This window comes from Stegodyphus dumicola, chromosome 11, assembly GCF_044657685.1.
Source record: "Stegodyphus dumicola isolate Sdum_Otavi_A_Nest chromosome 11, ASM4465768v1".
In the NCBI taxonomy this organism is placed as follows: domain Eukaryota; kingdom Metazoa; phylum Arthropoda; class Arachnida; order Araneae; family Eresidae; genus Stegodyphus; species Stegodyphus dumicola.
In genome coordinates, this window is record NC_140778.1 from 69,188,037 (window position 1) to 69,205,120 (window position 17,084).

Below are 17,084 nucleotides of genomic sequence, written 5' to 3' on the forward strand. Positions count from 1 at the left end.
TATTAAATTAGAATTATTCATACGCTACCTCAGTTTGCTTAGATCTGAAAACTGGAATCTATTTAACAACGAAAGTATTAAAATTCAGCTTCAGTCATCGGCATATTTTAGTCGCGTGTCGGCTGATGAGTCTCTGCGTGCCGAACATGGCACGCGTGCCATAGGTTCGCTATCCCTGCTATAGAGCGTGTGTAGGATATGTTGGGAGGAACAATAGTAGGACCCAGTGTATCACAAGGCACCCTCCAAGAGCTCCGACATTCATTGTTACAGGCATAGGCGGTACTGACACAACAAACGATCGGTGACACCCCTGCCAGCTTGCCTTGCCGTTGTTAAGCATCCATTTCAGCTCAAGGTTATCATACCCGTTAGCGTAATGGCAAACCGCACATTGAGTTGATCAGCGTTAAAGAATTTCGCTTACTGCGCATGCTCAATGGTGTATCGTTGGCTTGGGAGGAAATACTGGCGACTAAGGCATATAGGCAACCCTACACAAGCCTTTTAAGTCATGTTGGTTTTACCGTTTACAGTTGAAATACTACGGAATTGTGTGCTTATTGCATGTGCTTCTGTTTCATTTCATTTTGCTTTATTTTCTTTCTAAACATTACATTTAATATCAGTTATTTGACTTTAATTCAGTAATTTAAACTGGATTTATTCCTTAATTTGTTAAAGTACACAGGAATGGAACATATGGTAAATACTCAGTTGCTTTTATTCTTCAGAAGTATAACCAATAAGCATTCAGCTAATTTATCTTGTAATTTTTCCTGTTCTGTAATCCATCTTAAACTAAAATTTACGTAGTTTACAATCCGCAGTTAAACTGTATGTAATGAAGCAACTTACAACCTATCAAGTCTTAAAAACCCAAACTGTTTACGCCCAGATAACACAATATTAACCATATACCGTATTTATCTTCTTTTATAACTGCAGCGACGTTGTAATTACACGAAATTCTATTCTGGGCATGCGCAGTAAGCGAAATTCGTTTAACATTGGTCAACTCAATGTGCGGTTTGCCATTACGCTATCCGTTATTAGGCGTGATGTTTCTTCCCACGCATTTGGTCTTTCGTAATGTAATGGTCGTAATAGATGTGGTTGTACGTCTCTGCTTTATTGTTGGCTTTGTAGTAAGGCATCACCAACCTCTTAGATCAATTTCATGTATATTCATCGAATAGTTTTTATTTTATTCTGTGTTTTGCCTTTGTTTCTTTTTTATTCTTTTTGAGCAGGGGTGTATTTCTTTATGAGATGATATGATTTCTTTATGAAAATGATATCTTGTGGCTAATTTCTGAATGAATTTAAAGTTTAATATTTTCTAACCCTAAACACTTCTAGGTTTTTAAGATTTTTAACGTTTCATGACCGTTAAATATTTTCTTTTCTTCCAGTTTGCGGTGGAATATATACTGATCTGACAGGAGTGTTATCCTCGCCTAACTACCCCGAAACGTACCCCGAACGCTGTCTTTGCATCTATGAGATTCGCTTGCCACCAGGATACGTCGTCAATGTCACATTTCATAGCATGTTTATTAGATGGAGCTGGAAATGCGAATCTGATTATTTAGACGTATGTGACCTGATTTAAACATCTTCTTTTTAAGTTATCTTTTTATTTTGTGACTAACATACTACTCGTTGAGGAATCGACGCATTGCTTGAGAAAGTAAAGAACTGAAAGCACATTTCGAACTCAGAAACATGATTTAGAAAACGAAACTTTAGGTTTAAAATTTATACTAATACCTTACTTAATTTAATTAACCGTGGTAATGTCGCAACTGGCAATCCACCAAATTTCGTTAGTTAGTCTTGGGGTGGCGCTGTGATCACGTACGATGGAGGAAGGATCTTAGAAGAGCTCCTAAATTTTCAAACAGTTTTTTCAGAAAATGCTCATCTATTTAAGAAAAAGTTTCGCGAATATCCTCTACATTGTCTCGTTCTCTAAACCGAAAGATTTCCTGCACCTAAAGGTATTATCTTCCTTGTAATCTTTAACAATACCAAGACGGAACATTCAGATAAGTAGAACTTCTTTTCTCTAAGCCAAATCAAATATCTGTCACTAAAGTACCTTTAAATTCATTTATTTATTATGATCATTATTATTATGCTCATTTTAATATGTTCTGGCATTGAATACTTAATAATTGCTTTAAATCATGTGGTTCCTTTTTTTTTTTTTTTTTTTTTTTTTTTTTTTTTTTGTTACCATCTCGTAGGGACGCTATCCTTATCAGTAGTGTAGTCTGTTAGCGCTACCCATTGGGGCCCCTTTGAGGAATTTCTTGAGAGGGAAAAAACACGATCTTGGGCCTCAATGAATGTATAGATTTGTAGTTTTTGCTCCTTTAATCTATATTTCCTATGTAATTAAATTAAAAGCATATATTAATACAGTGTGCTTCAAATTGATAAAATAGTACACATATAATAAATTATAACCATTAACTTAATAAATAAATAAAATGCTTTTTTTAATAAAAGTTTATTAATATTAAAATAAAAAACTCTGTATTTTATTACTTTTGGGCCTTTTATTTTTTACTTTATTTTGTCCCATCTTTTCTTCCTGGCCTTTCGAACTCGTATAAAATATACGAAGTTCCTTTTTACTCTCCTCTGAAATTACCCCCCTTTCTATATACCTTTCCTTAGCACCTATGCTTGATTTTTCGCCCATCGGTGCAGAAAGACTTAGCGGGTGCAACAAAAGACATCTGTCTACTTTTTCTGTCTGTCTGTTAGTTAGTTGATTAGTTTCATAACAGATGGCGACACCTCTTTTAACGTCATTTCATCGCACAGTTCGGTGTGCCGTCAGCCAATGAGATAGCGAGATCCTCAGTGAGTGCGAAGACTCGTTATTTCATTGCACGCTGAAAAATAAGAGGTTGTGTAACTACAACGAAAATTAACATTTTAAGGAAAGAAGTTCTAAAAGGGGATAAAACAATTTAAAAATCAAGCGCTAAAGCTGCTTAAGGTTTAATTTATAAAAAGTTAAAATGTATAAATTGGAAGAAATAGATTATCGAATCGTGGAAAAATTCTAAAAAATTGATTGAAAGTACCTTTAAATCTTACAAGTAAGATGCAAATTGAAAAAAATTAATTTTTAAAAATATTTTTGAGAAATTTTAATAAATTATCAGTTAAAATTTTTTAAAATTTTTTTCAGAAGTAAAAATTTAAATAGTATTCATATTTGAATGCTTAAAATTGACCTATCAAAGGGTAATAGTTTAAAACGTTAAAATGTGAACAATTAAGGAGTAGTGAATTCGTGTACATTAATTGTTCAGATTTTCAAGATTTAAATATCTATATTTTATTATTATAATTGTGTTTCTGAATAAAGAGTACATGAAAACACCACACCGTAATGGTGGATGATGATTCATTTAAATACTTAAAATACTAAAATATTCATTTTTACTTCCTTGTATGAAGTAAAAAGGAAGTATTGTAATCGCGAACAATTTCGGGTATCATATTTCAACGAAAATATCGATTTTGACAGCTATCCAATGCAATTTAATGATATTTTTGCGTGACATCTGCAAATAAAGACAGAATAAAGGACTCTTTTACCCCCAAAAAATTATAAACCTGATTTAAAATGAACTCTGCAGAGAATATTTCGTGGTCTAGACCGTAAAACCTCATTATTTTCGGCCACGATATTTTGTACCACAATGTTTTAGAACTGCGATGTTTTGTTTTTGCTTTACCACGAAGTTTTTGCCTTGCATTGTTTTCGGAGGACACCGTACTTGATTTAACGCCCCTCGTACTTTATATCTGTATTTATATACTTTTAACACACAGGCATAATTGCTTGGACATATTTCAATGTGCACGTATATATACTTTCTTACAGGCAAGACGAAAATATTCTAGACCGTATATATACGGACTTGCAGGTTAGAAGAACCAGGTTTCTTTTCGTGTGGTTGAATTGCATTATTTAATCTCGAGTAATGCATTCTCATTTAGTTTATTTAATAATGTTATAAGCAGAGGAATTACTTTCGAATTTTTATTTAAGGAGGTAAACAAAACAAAACTTCAAGTATTTATTTTTCTCTAATTAGTACACAATCTTTATGTATAGAAATTTTCAATTTTTTCCTTAAAATGGAATATTCTTTCATTGCTTTTCATCATTGTCTTTAAGATGCTGAATCAGATGAGGATTTTTATTCTCGTCCAAATGCGTAAATGTAAAATTCTTTTAACGCATTAAATATTGTTAATACTTGTTATATTATGATGTAGAATACATTTCTCTCAGTCTTTACATTTATTTAAGGGGAGTCATCACCTTTACACATTCAAAAAAAATCAAATTTTATGTTTTTACATTTTTAGAAGTAGACATTTTTGAGTCTCTTAAAACAAACAGCGTTAAGATATTCGAATTAGAACCTTAAAAATTATGAAATAAAGAAAACGATATTGAGGTAAATATTGCCAGTTTGCGCATTTAAATCCTCACCCGACGTTTGTTTATATTAGTACACGCAGCTGCTTTACGAATGTTCACTCGTAGATTGCTTTAATTTTTACTGTTAACATCATGTATATTGGTAAAATTGAATGTGTCGGACAAATTCAGAAAAGAATGGACGATTACGAAAGCGAAAGCTGGAAATGAAGGGGAAGAAACTTAGTGACAATAAAACTCCCAGTGGAAAAGGTCGCCTTACGCATGATAATATAACCCAATTGGCAATTTATTATGGAAATGCTACTAGAAAACATTGCAATTCTGTAAAAGATATGCAAAAGGCAGTGTGGGCAATATTTTACCACAAACGTTCAACCGACGCGAACCTACTCACAATTTTTGCCCAACAGGGGACGATTCGTGATGTACATATCAAAGAGCGAGTGCGAGTGAAAATATGAAATCATACAAACATAAAAATTCAATTCCACTACCTGTAATGGATGCTACCAAAGATATATATAAAGATCTTAACGTGCGATAGGAGGACATATACAGAATTCATATGAATCGTTGAATGCTTTGATTTGGAAATTGTGTCCTAAAAATTCCGGGTGTGGTTATAATATTGTTAAAACAGCAGTGAATGAGGCAGTTATTTATAACGATGATCAAGCTGCGCGATTGCATATTATGAATGAACTTGGATACCGAATTGGTGACAACGCAATCATGTTTACAGCAGACACTGATCAACGTCGTGTTTAGTCAGCCGAAATAAAGTTAGAGACGTCTACAATAGATGCTCGCAGGGTCAAATTTGTTGCAGTAACAGCTACTGAAGAACAAGAAAGTATGGTGCATGCGGCTGGGCAGTTTTAAACTGTTTTAGTATTATTTGAGAGAATATATATTAACAATTTTTAAACTTTAAAACTATTTTTCTCAAAATGGTGATTTTCATACTTCCGCGCACTCTTTAAAAAAAATCTATCATAGCTATTGATTTAAAAATTTCAGGGTACTTACATGATGATATTGCTGAAACAAATGCACCTACCGTTTTCATTGAAAAATTATTTTTTAAGTATTTATATAATTAAAAACAATTAATGCTTTTTCTGTTTTCTAACATTTTATTGTAATCGTGTTAATGTTCTTATATATTTTAAAATTTAAATAGGTGAAGAATCATACCTAATAATATTTCAATACAAAATTATAAAAATTTATTACTGTAACTAAATTTGCATTACTGTCAGTTTGCGCGCAGTGCTTCAGTACAAATTTTAAATTTTCTGAAAATACAGTTAGATTTTTTCCTTTATAAAACAAATACTTATACACTATTAAGTAAAATAAATCAAAAAACATAATCATCTATGTATAGAGATGACACACTGAAAATTTCATATATGGATGACCAGAAGAATTTGACTTATTAAAACTCGAAAATCAGCTAAAACTCTCAATTTTTGTGTTGAGCAAAAGTGATGACTCCCCTTAAATCTGCAGTCAAAATTGTTGAAATTGGTTCCGAATTATTTAGCATGACAACACATTTTTCATACGCATCTAATTTCATTAGATCCATGATGGAGACTCGTCAAATGCACCTCGTCTCGCTCATCTGTGTGGTAATGAAAAGCAAGACATCATTTCCTCATATAACGTTATGTGGATGAAATTCAAAGCGAATAGTCCACGCCCACCGTTGCGCGGATTTTATATTGTCTACGAAGGCATGGAAATGGGTAAGTAGTAAATATTACTGACCTCTTAATATTCCCCTGTTTAAAAAATAAAATTTGGTATTGAGGTTCAAACTTCAGAGGTGTTATGTCGCGAATTTCAATTACTAACATGTGTTTTAAGTTATTATTATTCTAATATTTTTATTTGTATTCATGTGTATTTTAATCTGGAAAAAAAGTATTCTTAGGCTCTTAAGGTGTTGTTTAACTTGTTGTTCTTGAGTAGGAATTGTAACATAGGCGAGAGACGGTTGCGAGGACACACATCTGGTTTATGGCCTTTTCACTAACAATGTCGCCCTTTTAACTCTTTGCGTGGAAAACGGAAATCGCTTTGTTAAAGTTCGCAGTTTTCTTACTTCAAGACAGTGAGGGTGGCTGGTAATTGGATACTCGTAAAAGCTAAATTCGCTTGTTGGTTGGGGGAGTCTATTTTTTTTTCTCACGTTATGTGAGTGCAGATGTTTTTCGGATTGCATTGTCAGATTTTCTGGTGTTTGATTCGTCATGGGTGTGTCATTTTTTCAATTTAGATAACTTAAAATTCCGGGATTGGTAAGATATAATTTTATGATTTTTTGAAAGCCTATGAACTCACAGAGGCGGAGAAACCGAGATTTCTTGGGTGCTTGCACCAGGCTAGAGTTCATTCTGATTCTGTTTCCTGATTCTTTCAAGCTAAGAGTAAGAAGAGGAGTGGGGGCTTGACCCTTTGCGGGTCTTGCTCTCGCGGGCGCCGGCTATTGCGTCAGATTTGGAGACATTTGAGTTGCGAAGATGTAAGGCAGTAAAAGAAGAAGTTCGGTGCGGCTTTACCTTCTACGGGGGGCTTGCGACTCGGTCTGAGGCGAGGTTTCTCGCCGCTTTCCCGCTGATGAGAATTTGTTCGCACGGAGAAAATGCTCTACGCACAATTTGATTTTACCGTTTCATCGTGTATTTAGTGATCTTTGAATTGTCATGTTAGAGGCTTTCCAGTTAGAATTGTTCGTCATAGACAGGAGAGATTGGTTACAACTAAGAAGTTTGTGCCAAAAGTGCTCTACCCAAAATTTAGTTTCGCCGCTTCTTCGTGTATTTTGGAGAACTTGAAAAGTCATGTTTGAGACATTCCAGTTGAAGAAATTTGTCATGAGATACAGATTTGTTCCAGAAGGAGGTATCATGCTTCCCTTGTTCCTGAGATCAATGGACGCTTCTGAAAGTGTTTTGACAGAAAAAAGATTGGACACTAAAGATCTTTTCTTTCGGAAATTGTCTCTCACTTAATGGACATATTTAAGGCGGTTCCTGAATCAATGGACGCTTCTAAAAGTGTTTTGAAAAAAAAAAAAAAAGAAAAAAAAATTGTTTTAGCTCATTTCCAAGTGGATTGGACACTAAAGATTCTTCAATCCAGAAAAACTGTCTTCCATCTGTGAGTGATTTTCAAATTTGTCTACCTCTCTACCTTTTCAAATTACTTAAACGGAAATTATTTATTTTATATATGTAAACTACTAAATGATTAGAATATTTTGAATAATGACTAATTAATTTAAAGTCTGTAAAGAAAGGTTTAAAGATTAGTTTTACCGGCTTAATTAGTGAGCTATTGAACGTCAAAAATAGTAAACTTACAAATTAATATGAGTATGTTAATTTTGGAATGATATATGTGTTATTTTCCATCTTAAGGTATATTAATTTTTGTAAGCTGTAAATGCGTGTGACATTATGTGTTACTTTACAGAGTAAAAATATGCTGTAGGATACTGATCAGTTATCCATTATTTAATTATATAATATATTCAAGAATTTAATAAATGTGTGTTTAAAATTTAATTGCATTTGTGTATTTATGTAGTGTATTTTACTGTGGTCTGTCATGTCCCTCCATTTGTTTGAGCCGGGAGGCTTTTAAGAAACATGGAGTTTAATTGAATTTGGAGTTATTGATATTTCCTTTTACATAGGTTACTCACAACGCAAACCTAAAAGTAAGTTGTACTGTACTACCACTATACGATTGATTGATTGATTGATAGATATGATATACGATTGATTGATTGATAGATATGATATACGATTGATTGATAGATTTACTATACGAATGTTTATAAGAATGTCGATATGATATTTGATATATTATGAATTAGATTTTGAATGTTTTGAATTATTTTTATTTTATTTATTTATTTATTTATTTATTTATTTATTTATTTATTTTTTTGTAAATTCATCCGGCACCACAGTCAGCAAAGTTATAAGTTAAAGTTATAAGGGCATGGGGTATTAAAAGGCCAAAACATAAATATTTAGATATAACATTGTGGTGCCGTGACCAGGATAAAAATTTTCTATATAACAGAGGCTATTCAAATCATTTTAGACCATTTTGCTCTGCTATAAAACAAATCGTCTTCTTGGAAATTCCTTTAACTGCAGCTATATTTTTGAAAGTCTTAAGTTATCGTCTGCAACTTGACAGTTCGGTTTTCATGCAAAATGACGCTTTTTTAAAAAACAATGGACGGAAGGTTATGTTTATACTCTTTTCGAAGAAAATTATTCGTATTTAGTTATTAAAAAACGCTGCAAAAACCATGGACTTCCGATATCTACGATAGTTAATATTGTTAATAAAAAAGGAAAAATATTTCAAATTTGTCTTTAAGTGGAAAAATTGTTCCAAGTACATATCAAAGGCAAAAACAAAAAGTTTCGAACGTTGCATAGGTCTTTAATTTTATGTCAAATGGCAGTCGCAAAATGATTAAAATGCTCAGTGTCAACTGTAAATAAAGCGATTAATGCTGATTAGAATCTTAAAAAGGTGGAGCACCATAATGTGCGCCCTCTTTCTCCACGACATATCGCCGAATCCAGAACGCGCTGAAGAATTCTTTAGGAGAAACATTTGCCTGGACAAAAATGGAAAAATGTTGTCACAATAGATGAATCTCAGACGAATTTAAACGAGTGCAATAAAAGGAGCTTTATTTATTACCATGAAAGACGAGAAATAAATCTTAAAACGTGGTTCAAGGAATCTATAGAAAGGTTTTTCAAATGGATTTATGATTGTTACTCGTTTTTCATATAACTGCAAGTTAAAATGAAAGATAGCGGACAAAAATTTTAATATCAAATTCACATACTATCAGGAACATATTTTATACCCAGTTTTCAAAATGAAATACCTTTTCTTTACCCACAGTGCCATCAACCAGTAGAACCGCTTCAAGACAAAACAAGGAGCTGCACGTCAAGATCCACTACAAATTTCCTGGAAAAAAAAATGGGAAAAGAAACGTGTATCAAGGTCCATACCCTTCACTCATATCTCTACTAAATCTCCTGATTCACGGATTTGTGTGCTTTTGGACTTTTAGAAAGCGAATTGTCCAAACGTCCACCTACAGCCCTCTTTGGACTTCGGAAAGCTGTTCAAGAGGAATGCGATAAAATACCTCTTTCGGTACCATGAAAGGCTTTATTGGCTTGGAAATTACGATGTAAAAATATAGTGAAGAATAAGGATTTCCAAATAAACAGAAAGATTTTAGGTAAAATATTTTTACAATGTCAAAAAAGCGTGCGTCTGGCCTCTGCATAAAAGCTAATCTTCACTACGTGTTAAATTTCATTGACTGAAATTTATGCCTTACTTTGGCCAGTTGCCTTTAGTGTGACCGAAATGACGTAAAATAGTACTTGTAAATAACGGATGGAATTTCTCAATCTACCATAAACTCATTTTGAACAGATTATACAAAATCTTATGTTATGTCTGTAGAGCAGGATGCGTTTTCTGAATAGCTTGATGTTTATGTAGTCGTCATTTTCTTAGCTTATCGTAGAAATTCTCGACGAGGAAATAAAATCTTTCGGAGTCAAATTTGACCTTACAGTACATCTATTTATACGAACGATGTAAATGACATAATTCAATATCATTTGCATTGCTTCAGATATGTAAATGAAACAGTAATGTATTTTTGCGTAAACTTCATGTATTTTTATAGATAAAAGCCCAGTAACTTATATGAAATTGCAAAAATTCTCTTCCTTTTACATATAGTCACTCATCGGATTGCTTAAAACCACATTATGTAAAGAAATAAACTTCTGTGCTAGATTATTTGCGGATTATAATTGATACAATTATAGATTTTCAGTAGCTGAAGAAGGTCTAAAAAGAAAGATTAATAAACTCACTGTGAGCAGTTTATATGACATCAACTATACTCAAAATAAATCGTGGTGCTCTTTAAGTGTGAACTAACGAAGCTAGTATAAGTATGTACTGCCGTTATTTGTATACTATTGAGTGAAGGCCAATGAGACAGCCATTTTGTTATCACACCCTGCATTTATTTGTTATCAGTCGTTATAAGCATTGGCCAATACTAAAGCCGGAAGTGGTGGTCATTGAATTAAGGAGGCACCTAATAGGTGGGCCGCCATTGCCTCTTATGAAGGGACAGACAATTTACCCCCATGCCTTATCCGGAACTCGAATCCGGGCCCTTCGATGCCACAGTCAATGCCTTCATTATTTTTGAAAGAGATCAGTGATTAGTTGTATTTGTTAAGTTAGAGATCAGTGATTAGTTGTATTTGTCACACTGGATCTGAAAGAGGTTGATTTTGGTTTGGTTTAATTGTTGATGGCAAAGCATTCGGTGGCTATCTGCCTAAGAGGAGGAATGCTTTTCCGGAGGACGTTCTAAAGGAAACTAGCTCGTATATACGTCTCGCATGGGGAAGACCACAAAAACGCACATACAGCCCGCCCGTTCACCGAGACTGGAACTACCAGCGTTCAGTGGCTTTACCGCTTGGCCGCTGGTGGGCGATCTGAAAGAGGATAGTTGATAGTTGATAGTTGACGGGGGACGTGTGCACCATCCCTTTACCGTAATGGTTAATTGGCATATGCAACACGTTCACCTCTATCTTGAGCCAGATGGGCCACACAGGCGCCTCGCACCATACACCGAAACCCAGCGACCAGGCCATCCAGGTGGCAGTCCAAAAGACCAAAGAAGCCCCCAGAAGCATGTTCACACCAACCGCCCGGGCCTAGTATTTATTGAGTCAAAGTTCAACAAATACATGGCCAGACAAGGGCTCAAAAAAAATAAAATAAATAGATAAATAAAGGGTACATTTGAAGTTTTGACAAAGCATAAGATTACAAAGGTGCAAGTGCCAGTTTTGAATAAATACTAGAATCACATAGACATAATTAGAACAAAACACATACAGATAGCGATAACAATAGAAAACCAAAGGAGTAAACACCATTACAAAACTACTACTGCTACATACTACAATACTACAAAACTACTACTAGAATACTTACAAAGATGCGAAATATCAAATCTAAACTGATTTGAGAAATTTATAAAACGTCATTCTTTCTCATTCTTGGCATATCGCACTTTGCAGCTTTGGCGCAGCAACAAGAACAACAACAGCAAGAGATGAACCAAAATCGTTTTATGCAAAAAGCGTTCCACTAGTGTTACTATTTACATATATATCCTGGAGTTTAAACATTCTTTACTGCTATAACAACTCTGATGGTGCTGAAGTATCCACCAGTATTATGCAATGTAGTTCCCTCCCTATGCTCCATGTCGAACCATGTAGAATCCACCAGCGAATGTGAGGTAAAGCATCCGAACACTGGTAATTCTGTCCGGAATTCGAATCCTGGTTAACGTTCTGGCTGCATGCTTGGCTTTCGTAGTTTCTCATTGTATACGAGTAAGTTTACCTTAGAAAGTTCTCCATAAAGGAATCTCTTCCCTTAGTCATGTCGCTCTCGAGTGCTTTGCCATAATAAGGTAAACCAAACCATGTCGTTTTGCAGTATGGTTGGCTCTCTCGCAAGCAATCTAATGTCTATAGTGGAAAGTTCGTGGCTTTGGGCTGAGTCCTTAAGTGTTGATGGAGAAAGACTTTATGACCAGCACAGGCAACACAAAGTTGATCAAGAACACCTGAAAGAACGAAATCCAAGGGTTTTATTTATCTTCTCTTGCTTCCTCAGTAACCTCTCGAGAAAACTTCCGGCTTCATAAATTTTAAGTATCCCCATCCCTTCTCGGGGATTCGCAAGCGGGCCTAACGAAGACTTTGCTAATTACCATATGATTAAAGTATTTTTATATAACCACAGATAAAAAAACATTACTCGGAATACTTTTATGATGTGTTTCCGTACTCGAAACACTTTTATGATAAGTCTTTATGTTGTGATTCAATTTATTTTTATAATTCTTTTAAATCGTTACTCGAAACACTTGTTTATTTACTCGAGAAACTTTTATGACGTATCTTTTATGCTATAATTTTATTTATATTACAACTCTTTTAAATCATTACTCGAAACGCTATTATGATGTTTATTTACTCGAATCATTACTCGAAACGTTTTCATGTTGTGCCTTTTATGTTGTGACTTTATTTATTTTTACAACTTGATTAACCGAATCACTGAATATAGAATAGAATTAATTGCATTTAATTAATATTTCTGTGATAAATTTCACAAATTTATCAAAATAGTTTTGGATTTAATTATAATTGCTATATTTAATTTATCTTATAATATGCTTAAATAAATGTTATATATAACTAGTTGAAAACTTGAGCCATTAACGTAAAGATGTATGCAGTATTATTCAAAATAGCAAATAGTTATTTGTTTACTTTTTATTCAAATTTATTACCTAAAACCTCGATTAGGTTTTTCAGAATTTATCTTTTAGAATGTTCATTTTCGCAGGTTGTGGTGGCTTGCTAACGGATAATGAAGGACGGATATCTTCGCCCAAACATCCGCTTAGGTACCCACATTCGCATACCTGCAGGTGGCTTTTAAGGGCTCCGGAAAAACATAGCATTCGTTTGACCTTCACTTCATTCTATCTCGAGGAGGACAATGAATGTCGGTTCGATTACGTTGATATTGAAGAAAGCAATGGGATGTCTTTGGGAAGGTGAGATGTGTTCTAATAACTAATAAAATTTTTTTATCTTCAGTTCACTGGTTATTATTATTACACTTATTACACTGTCATTATCATTATTATCATTATTACACTGTCAGAACTTCAAGGACGGCTGTTCAAAGAAGCAAATAAATATCGAGACATTTGAATAACTTGATAATTAAGATAAATTGTCATGTTATGACTAATTAGCATATAAGGATTTTTTTTTTTTAATTTTACCAACCAGTTATTTTACTTTATTTTGCTTTGCTGTCTCTCTCGCGTTCCATTTTCCTGCAAGAATGCAAACTTCTAGTTCACATGCATTTAAATTGGGTAGAAAGGGTTAGTTTAAAGGAAGATTTTAGAGGGTTGAATCAGAGCGTGTTTCTGCCTGTTGAAGGTCACGTTCGTTGATTGATTCTCTTGAGAGCAGAATATCTGCTGCCATTAAGCTTGTCACATGAGCATTAGTTCAGAGTCTTGTCTGTATTTGTGTCTATGTAGCGTTTTGGCTGAGTTAAGTAACTTAATAATTTAAAATTCCTGACTTTTGATTTAAGTCATAAATGCTGGCTGTTCTGAAAGCACAAGTATTGCCTTCTGTTAACTTTGAGTTCAATAAAATGGTCTTCTACATTCTTCCATAATTACAAGATGTTGTGCCTTCGTACGTTTTTACCGTACAGATAATTAGATTTAATCTTAGAAGTCTTGTCCTAAAATATACTTCCAAAGAAGATTCTATGAGCGTTTAACAATAATATAAGTGTTTAAAGCGTCCTTTATAAGATGATATAAGCGTTTAAAGATGAATATTTTTTCCCATCAGTTATCTGATCTTTTAGTGATCCAATATTTATAAAAAAATATTATTCAAAATGCAATATTATAATTTAAATTTCCTCTACTGAAATTGAATGCTTAAATTAATAAGGTATTATAATTAAATTGATAAGATAGTTTAAAAAATTAATATAAATTGTCATCATAAAAACTATATAAAAGATTTGACTATGTGGGATTGTAATTATTCCAATACAGTACACTCCCGATTATAAACGCGGAATCGGGTGGCGCGGCCACCGTGGAAAACAAAAAACGCGGATAATCCGAAAAAAGCTAAAAATGGGTATAGCAAAAGAGAAAACAGTCATTCCAACTTTGAAAAATCGTTTTATGTACAACAAAACGTGAAATAAACAGCAGGAAATGTTTAACTAACGCTTAATATTTTAGTATATCACTTAAAACTAACCTAAAATGCACTTTGTTAATGAAAACAGAAAAGTGCTTTGTACTTACGAGAGGCGTCAAGGATACACAGAAAAAATAATACGTATGTACTGTTTTAATACTGTAATGTATTATGTAATTACAAAAGCATAACTGTAAAACTACACCTTTTTGAAGAAATCAGTCATTTGTGTTTGCTTCTTGCTTTGGAAGCATTTTCTCTTGACTCGAGATTGCATTTTTCGTAACATAAGTTTCTCGGCCAACTCCGCGTCGTCTTGTTCTCCCAAATAGCTCAGCAGTCCATCGACTTGTTGCCGCTTCGTGAGACTTCCACATCTGCACAGTGGGCTCTTCTTCGCCTTCACTTCGCTCTCCTTCATTCTCGGTCTCTCCCCTTGCTTTCTTCACAATTTCGTCATCTGTCAAGCGTTCGAAGCCAGGTTCGTTGACGTCACACTCCAACCACTCGTTAATGTTTTCAGCATCAACGTTCTCACCACCCGGAACTGTTTTCACCATATCGGCGAGAGTTGGCGTAGGCGTGTCTACATCTTCATTCTCTTCCTCACAACTCAAAGGGGTTAGGTTGTTGCTGGCTTCAACATTAGGCATGAGTTTTCTCCATGATTTTATGAGGGTTGACGGTTTCACTGAGTCCCACGCAGATGCAATATCATAGATGTTGTCCAAGATTATGTAATGTTTCCAAAACTCTTTCAGATTATGACCTTCTTCAATTTTGGTCATTAACAGCTTGGTTCGGTATGTTCTCTTCATTGTTGCAATGACTCCTTGGTCCATGGGTTGGATTAGCGCAGTAACGTTTGGGGGGAGAAACTTTTCAAAAATTTGTCCATCAGAAGACTTTAGCACGCTTGTTGCTGGGTGAGAAGGTGCGTTGTCGATCAATAGCACAGATTTTTCAGGCAGGTTTTTCGATTTAAGATGTTTACGCACTTGAAGAACAAAGATTTATTCGAACCATTCTTGAAAAATGTTTCGGTTCATCCATCCCCCCCTTTTTTTTTTCCTTGTTGTTGTTAAAGTAATCAACGGGCAAATTTTTTTTTTTTTTTTTTGCTTTCCAATCACAACAAGTCTAAGTTTATATCCACTGGTAGCGTTACTGCAAGACATGATAGTGATCCTTTCCTTGCTGCTTTTATGACCCGCCGCTTTACTTTCATTTTCAAATGCTAAAGTGCGAGTGGGAAGACATTTCCATGAAAGTCCCGATTCGTCGGCATTGTAAATTTGTTCAAAAGACAGCTCTTCTTTTAAAACAAATTCTTCAAATCCATGGTGAAAAGTGTCGGCTGCTTTTTGGTCATAACTAAGTTTCTCCCTATGAAGTCCAATTTCTCGAATTCCATGTCGCTTCTTTAAACGAGTCAACCAGCCAGAAGACGCATCAAAATTTCCTTTCAGGCCTAACAACTCAAAAAAGGTTTTTGCCATCGCCGCAATGATAGGATCAGTTACAAGAGTACCCTCTTTTCGAACTTCAGCTAACCACTCTGTCAATGCCGTGTCAAGCTTATCAAAGGTAGAACCCTTCATAGTTTTTCGCGTTTTCATTGCGGAAGCACTGTCCGACATTGATGCAAAGTTCACCAGTTTGTCTTTTTGCTTTAGAATATCACGCACTGTTGTTTCTGCGATTCCGTAATCCAATTCCATCTGCTGCCTTGTAGCGCCGTTTGCTACTTTGAAAATTAATTCTAGTTTTTGCGCAATCGTCAACATAACCTTCTTTCGTTTTTCTGACATTTTACATCGGTAACGAAAAAACAAAACCAAAAAGCGCAAGCACTGAACACAATAATTAACTCCGACCGGTTGGCAAACACTATCAGGCTTAACTCTTTCGCATCGAAGTCGCCTGTTACGCCCGTTCATTCAGGCAACGGCAAACCGCCCCAACGCCTCGTTTATTTTCTACCTAGTTCTTTCCCCTCCAAGTTAGTGTATGGCTCATTGGTTTCGCGAGTTGTTAAAAGACATGTCAATCATTCTTTTGAAGCAAATAAAGGAGAAATACGGAAAGCTATTGACGTTCGCAGGTGCAATCCGGCCCTAAGGTGAAACTGCCCGCAATGGATGAAACCGCAGGGGGAAAGGAAAACTATTCCAAGACAAATTCGTAAACACGGGCGTTTTCGATGTTTGTTGAAAACAGATTTGGCCGTCTCTCGATGCGAAAGAGTTAAACTAACAATGGCGAGTGGGAGGAAGTGAACGTGTCAATAAGATTAAGACGAGAGGGGGGGGAGCGGGCACTGCAAGGGTGAGTAAGAAATCACTCATGAGAGGGGAAGGTTCCGAGAAGGCCTGGTATATTTTTGCTATTTTGCTATAAATAAGCACGATGTTAGCAAATTTAACGTTTCGCTCATTTTCATGAACATTTTTATTTTCTTTGCTTTACGCTCGTAAAAAAAAAAAAAAAAAAAAAAAAAAAAAAAAAAAAAAAAAAAAAAACTTTGTGCCGCAGCCGCTGATAATCGGGAGTCTGCTGTAATTTAAAAAATTAGTTAATGGAAACAGTAAAAAAAATTTGGCGAAAATCAATGGAACGGAGAGTAATGGAAAGAATAGAATCTTGCTTAACCAAAGCAC

The 17,084-nt window shown here is 34.6% G+C and overlaps 1 protein-coding gene across 1 annotated transcript in view; it reads left to right on the forward strand.

The window, feature by feature from the left end:
- The window catches only part of LOC118190809 (cubilin-like), a 413,937-nt gene that overhangs the window by 84,512 nt on the left and 312,341 nt on the right, over positions 1-17,084 (forward strand). The window contains exons 18-20 of the mRNA XM_085826303.1: positions 1,416-1,597; positions 6,072-6,237; positions 13,019-13,233. Of these exons, the coding sequence (XP_085682429.1) occupies positions 1,416-1,597; positions 6,072-6,237; positions 13,019-13,233 (563 nt within the window). The remainder of the gene's footprint in view (positions 1-1,415; positions 1,598-6,071; positions 6,238-13,018; positions 13,234-17,084) is intronic.